This window comes from Mobula birostris, chromosome 8 (assembly GCF_030028105.1).
Source record: "Mobula birostris isolate sMobBir1 chromosome 8, sMobBir1.hap1, whole genome shotgun sequence".
Classification (NCBI taxonomy): Eukaryota; Metazoa; Chordata; class Chondrichthyes; order Myliobatiformes; family Myliobatidae; genus Mobula; species Mobula birostris.
This window is the reverse complement of record NC_092377.1, coordinates 66098737-66104736: the sequence shown is the minus strand read 5'-3', so window position 1 is coordinate 66104736 and position 6000 is coordinate 66098737. Positions and strand designations below refer to the sequence as shown.

Sequence of the window (6000 nt, the reverse complement as noted above, 5' to 3'; positions counted from 1 at the left end):
GAAAAAAATTGCATGATGCTTTAGCTATTCAGTCTGAGGTCATCTAGGTCAATGTGATGATAAAATTGCAAATGGTCTGATTCAAGCACACACAATTATTAGTGGGAAGAATGGAGCTAACAGGAAGAAATCGTAGTTTAGAGGGGAGACTGAAATGAAACAAATGGATTTTCCCGGCACTGGCCAGTGAATCGTGTTGAAATACCCAGCATTCAGCCATTCCAATGGCAGACAACCATTGATTAATGTGTACCCACTCTAAGTCCAATACTTACTGACTGATAGCCGCTGCTGTATCTAGCAGGATTCTCCATTGCTCAACTTGATATCAAATGCAGGAGTGAACTCCAGTCTGAATGAGATTTTGTTGGCATAATATAGGGGAATTGACACTCTGATCCCATACCCAGGGACCTTGAACATTTTCAACAGGAATTATAACCTTGGGAGCGGAAAAGAAAAGGTAAGAAAAGCAACTTTTAAAAGGTATTTTATTTTAATGTTTTTAATTGTTTCAAATGTTTTAATAGTATAATTAACTATATTCTCTTCTGTTTCATTTTCCTTCAGTTTAATTAACTCAATTTTGTTTAATGTCAAACACATTTAAAATGGAATTAAAGCATTACCATAGTTTTGCCTTAAGTTCAAACTGTAGGTTTCTCCAAATAAGACAAAGTGAGGTGTTTTATATTTAGTGGAACCCCAACACATTTTATTGTACTCCCAAAACCTACGCAACAAAAAGCATGCTAAAAACCTCTTACAAAATACACATGAGATCAGCCTCTTAAAACAAAACCCCATCTCAATGTCGGTGGCTATGAATTATATACATTTTTTCCAATTATGTTACCCTACACAGGCACCCCCCAGGATTCACTAAAACTGGCATTGTGAGTCTGTGTGCAACTTGGATGAGCCACCGGGCTCGGGTCCTGTGTTCCATGGGTAGTGGAACCACAGGTGCCTCTGGCTCATCCAGAGGTGCATTGACATGCTCATCCTCATGTTGTGACGCCAGGGACATGGCTGCGGAATACTCCAAATCTTGATGGGCTGGTTTAAGCCAATCTACCGAAGTACATTCAGTTTTACAACTCTTATCTATGATAAAGGCCTTTTCTTTCTGTTCTAAAATGTGGAACGGGCCATCGTAAGAGGGCCTGAGGGGATGTTGGTTTGCAGCATGGCAGACAAAAACAACCGAGACGGAATGTAGGTCAACAGGTACCTTGGAGTGCTATATGCCATGAACTGAATTTACTGAAGAGGGTGGAACGTTGTTGAGAGGTCGACCAGACGGTTCTGGTGTCAGAAGTGAAATCACCTGACACTCGTAACAGCTGCCGGTATACCAACTCAGCCACGATGACTGCCCGTCTTCCTTTGGAGCAGTTCTCAGCCCGAGCGGGACCCATGAGAGTTGGTCATGCTATTGGTCAGGGAAGCCCTCAGGTTGGCCTTTAAAGTGCGGTGAAACCACTCGCATTGGCCATTGGACTGTGGTATGATGTATGCTAACACCAAGGTTCTGGGCCATCGCAGCCCAGAGGTCTGAAATGAACTGGGGACCATGGTCAGAGGAACTATTAGATGGGGTTCCAAACCGAGCAACCCAGGTGCTGACGAATGCCTGATGTCTGCGACCATCATTGATGCTAAAGGGACGACCTCTGGACACCTGGTGGTATGGTCCACAGTGGTGAGAAGGTGCATGAAACTGCATGAGGGGGAAAGGGCCATTAAGGACCACACTGACATGGTCAAACCATTGCTCAGGGACATCAACAGGTGCCAGTGGGGTGCCTGAACATGACAGTTAATTTTTGCCTGCTGGCACTCCACACAAGCTGCAGACCAATCACACACGTCCTTTCTGAGATTGTGCCACACAAACTTTAGTTCAACCCATTTCTGTGAGGCCTTTCTGCTTGGATGTCAGAATCGATAACAATCCATCTCCAGTTTGCAGGCATGATGGGGCGAGGGGAACTGTGAGACATCGCACAGGAGAGAAACCCCAGCTTCTTTGAACTTACTGTCAGCTAACTGCAGGCCCACGACTGCTGTTCAGTAAGCCTGGATCTCTGGGTCAGTAATTTGGTCGGCTGCCATGCTGCATAATCAACCTCTATGTTTATGGCCTCAACGGCTGGCTGTGAGAGGCAATTGGCCATGGCACTATTTTTCCCCTTGATATGTTATATATCCGTTGAGAACTCGGATATGCAGGTCAGGTGGTGTTGCTGCCATGCAGACCAAGGGTCTGACATTTTGGCCATCATGTGCACAAGGGGTTTGTGGTCAATGAACACTGTGAAATGGTGACCCTCGAGAAGAAAAGGAAAATGGTGGCCACCAGGTAGAGACCAAGAAGTGCATGATCAAACACGTTGTAATTCCTTTCGGGGGGGACAGGGCTCCTGAATGCAAAAGGAAAGCAGCTGCCACATGCCTCTAACCAGCTGTCTGTGTCCAGCATCCACAGCATAGTCTGAGGCATCTGTTGTGATGGTCATGGGTACTTTGGGGAATAGGTGCACCAGTGGAGTTACATTTCATCAAATGCCCTGGTCACATCTGCTGACCAGTCAAGCACTTGATTAGGGGTATTAACTTTAGGTTCACCATATAGGGGGAGTAAAAGTTCAGCACTTCGTGGAATGAAACGGTGATAGAAATTCACCATGCCTAAAAACTCCTGTAGTTTTCTTTGCAGAACAGGGCAGTAGGAAATCCATAGTAGCGGCTACCTTTGAAGGGAGGAGTTTTGCATCTTCTGTGGATATACAATGGCCGATAAAGTCAATGATTGACAACCCAAACTAGTATTTAGCAGGGTTAATAATCAACTCGTGTTGGCTTAAGTGCTCAAAAAGTGTGCAGAGATGAGATACGTGTTTGGATTTGGACACAAAGGTGACAAGTATGTCATCCAGGTAAACAAAAAGAAAATCTAAGTCTCTAATACAGAATCCATCAGTCATTGGAAAGTCTGTGCTGCGTTTTTCAGTCCAAACGGCTTGCACAAAAATTCAAAGGGGCCAAACAGGGTTATCATAACTGTTTTGGGAATGTTCTCTGAGCACACAGGCACCTGATGCTAGTCCCTAACTAGACCTGCTTTGAAAAAAGTTAACTTTCTGGCTGAACGTGCTAAAAAGTCTTGGATGTGTGGGACCAGGTAACGAACAGGGGTGGTGGCCTTGTTAAGGCATCAGTAATCACCACATTTCTATAGCTTCTCCTATAAGCACGTAATCACTTTGGTTTCTGGTGTTACCCCTGGGTTCTTCCATGTCCACAGTTTTCTCGGGTGTTGCTTGAAGACGGTACTACCAATTATATAATCTTTTTCTGCGATCCATGTAGCTAGCGTTCACCTCTCTCATTTCTCTCACCTATGCCATAATGCCCAATATTATCCTCGTCCCTGGTCTTGCCTACTTTGGCTTTGAAGTCGCCTTGAATAATGGTATTTTCTGAGCTTTTACATTGTCTTAGTGCTGTTTCTAGTTCGTCATAAAATTGATCGATGCTTTCTTCGCTGCCGTCTGCTGTTGGGACATAAACTTGAACGATGTTAATGTCAAAAGGTTTTGCATGTAGTTTCACAAATAACGTTCCGTCTGATATTGTCCAATAGCCTTTTATTGATTTTGCACGTTCTTCATCGAACATAATTCCAACACCTTTTTCATGTATTTCTCCTCCTGAGTAAATGATGGTATATCCCTCTGAGCTTGCTTTACCAGCTCCTTTCCACCTCATCTCGCACATTCCCAAGATGTTGATTTTTAGTCTTTCCATTTCCTGTTTGATGTTGTCTAGTTTACCAGGTTGGTTAAGGGTTCTTACATTCCAGGTTGCTGGTCTGATCTTCTTTACCTTTAATCTACCGACAGTCGCTGGATAACGGTCGAGGTTCACCTGTGGCGCATGAGATCCTCTATCGGATGAGGGTCCTTCGGTGAAGGCTCCATTCACATCTTTGAGCTGAGACCGTAGTTGATTTGAGTTCATGATTGTACAAGGGAGGAATACTGAAGTGGTTTCCCCTTGTCTTCTTCAGTTGCAGTGTCCATACTGGAAGGGTAACCCTGGCCATCGATCAGCAGATTCATCTGCCCAGCATTTTTAGTTTTACAACTATAAATTCCAGTTGTAGAATCTGCTTGTAAAACCATCCACCACCTGCAAACCATGGCTTCGCATGACCCTGATTGGGAGGCTAAACAGGTACTACACCTTGCCCAAGGGTGACCTGTAGGCTATCGGATGGAAGGAGTGCCTTACACCTCCTTTTGCTGAGCAATTGCACAGCACCGACACCTCCGGGTGCAGATTGCTACAGTGATCACGTATCAATAATCACCGTACCTGAGACTCAGAAAGCTCAAGAGACCAAGAGTAGAGCCAAAGCTGAATTTGGGACTTTTGAGAAAAAACAGTGACGTCAAAAATGAATTCCAAATAACAGTGAAGAACAAATTCAAGGCTCTACAAAACATCACTATTATAGAACAGCAATGGGAAAACCTCAGAGACAGCATAACACAAGCAGCACAAGAGGTGATTCCCAAACAACAGAAAAAAGCTGAAAGGAAATGGATGACAGAAGAAATTCTGAATCTTGAAATGTAAGGAAAAAGAAAAAGCCTTTGTATCCTTGCATGCACAGATAACAACCAAGTGCAAGGAAGCAAAAGAAAAGTGGCTTAAGGACAAATGTGAGTTAATAGAACAATTGCAGAAGACCAACAACAGCAAAAGTATGCAATACGAGATCAAAGAGGTCACAAATCAGAAGAAAAGCGGGGCAACAACAGGATGTATAAAACCAAAAGATAGCTCTACAATTATGGAAAAAGAAAAGGTAATGCAAAGATGGTCAGAATACATCAAAGACCTATACGATGACAAAGACCGAGAGGAAAACTTTGATACTGGCAACATCAACAAGGGCCCAGCAATACTGAAAAAAGAAGTGGAATATGCTATGAAGAAAATGCAAAAGGGGAAATCATCAGGACCAGATAACATGCCGGTTGGACTGTATGAAGCGCGAGAAGATTTTGGTGTAGAGAAATTAACAATCTTATTGCATAGAATACACAACAGTGGCAAAGTACCAGAAGATCTTTTAAAGACAGTATTCATTGCACTGTCAAAGAAACCAGGCGCAACAGAGTGTGGACAGCACAGAACAATTAGATTAATGAGCCACCTCACAAAAATTCTACTTAGAATCATCATGCTCAGAATAAGAAACAAAATTAAACCAGAGATCAGTGAAGAACAGTGCCGCTTTGTCAAAGGCAAGGAAACATCAAACGCCACTTATATTTTCAGGAATATTATCGAAAGGTCAATAGAAGTACAACAAGACCTATACTTCTGTTTCATTGACTACACAAAAGCCTTTGACACAGTGAAACACCAAGTCATCATGAAAATGCTTAAAGATAATAATATCAACAGAAAAGAATCTAAGAATCTCTACTGGCAACTAAGTGCAGCCATATGGATAGACAATGAAATTGGTGAATATCAGCCAATAAAGTGAGGAGTCAGACAGGGTTGTGTTCTATCACGAGACCTGTTCTCCCTGTACAGTGAAAACATCATGAGAATCATACAAGACCTACCTGGAATAAGTATAGGAGGATAAAATATCAGCAACCTCCGCAATGCGGATGATACAGTACTGATAGCAAACAGTGAAGTAAATTTACAGAAACTAGCATCTACCATCAACACAAAGAGTGAAAGTCTTGGCCTAACCTTAAACAAAAAGAAAACTGAAGTAATGGTAATATCAAAGAAACCTGATATCCCAAACTGTAGGATCGTATTGGGAAATGAAATCCTGAAACAAGTTCACAACTTCAGGTACCTTGGATCATGGGTAACATCTGATGGCAAATGCGAAACACACATAAAAACAAGAATAGCCATGGCAAGAACAGCATTTACAGAAATGAGAAACATCCTAAC

The 6000-nt window shown here is 42.7% G+C and overlaps 1 protein-coding gene across 1 annotated transcript in view; it reads left to right on the top strand.

Moving 5' to 3' along the window:
* The first annotated feature begins 4777 nt into the window (after nt 1-4777).
* The window catches only part of LOC140202004 (NADPH oxidase 3-like), a 180171-nt gene continuing 178948 nt past the window's right edge, over nt 4778-6000 (top strand). The window contains exon 1 of the mRNA XM_072266873.1: nt 4778-5155. Coding sequence (XP_072122974.1) covers nt 4778-5155 — 378 coding nt within the window. The remainder of the gene's footprint in view (nt 5156-6000) is intronic.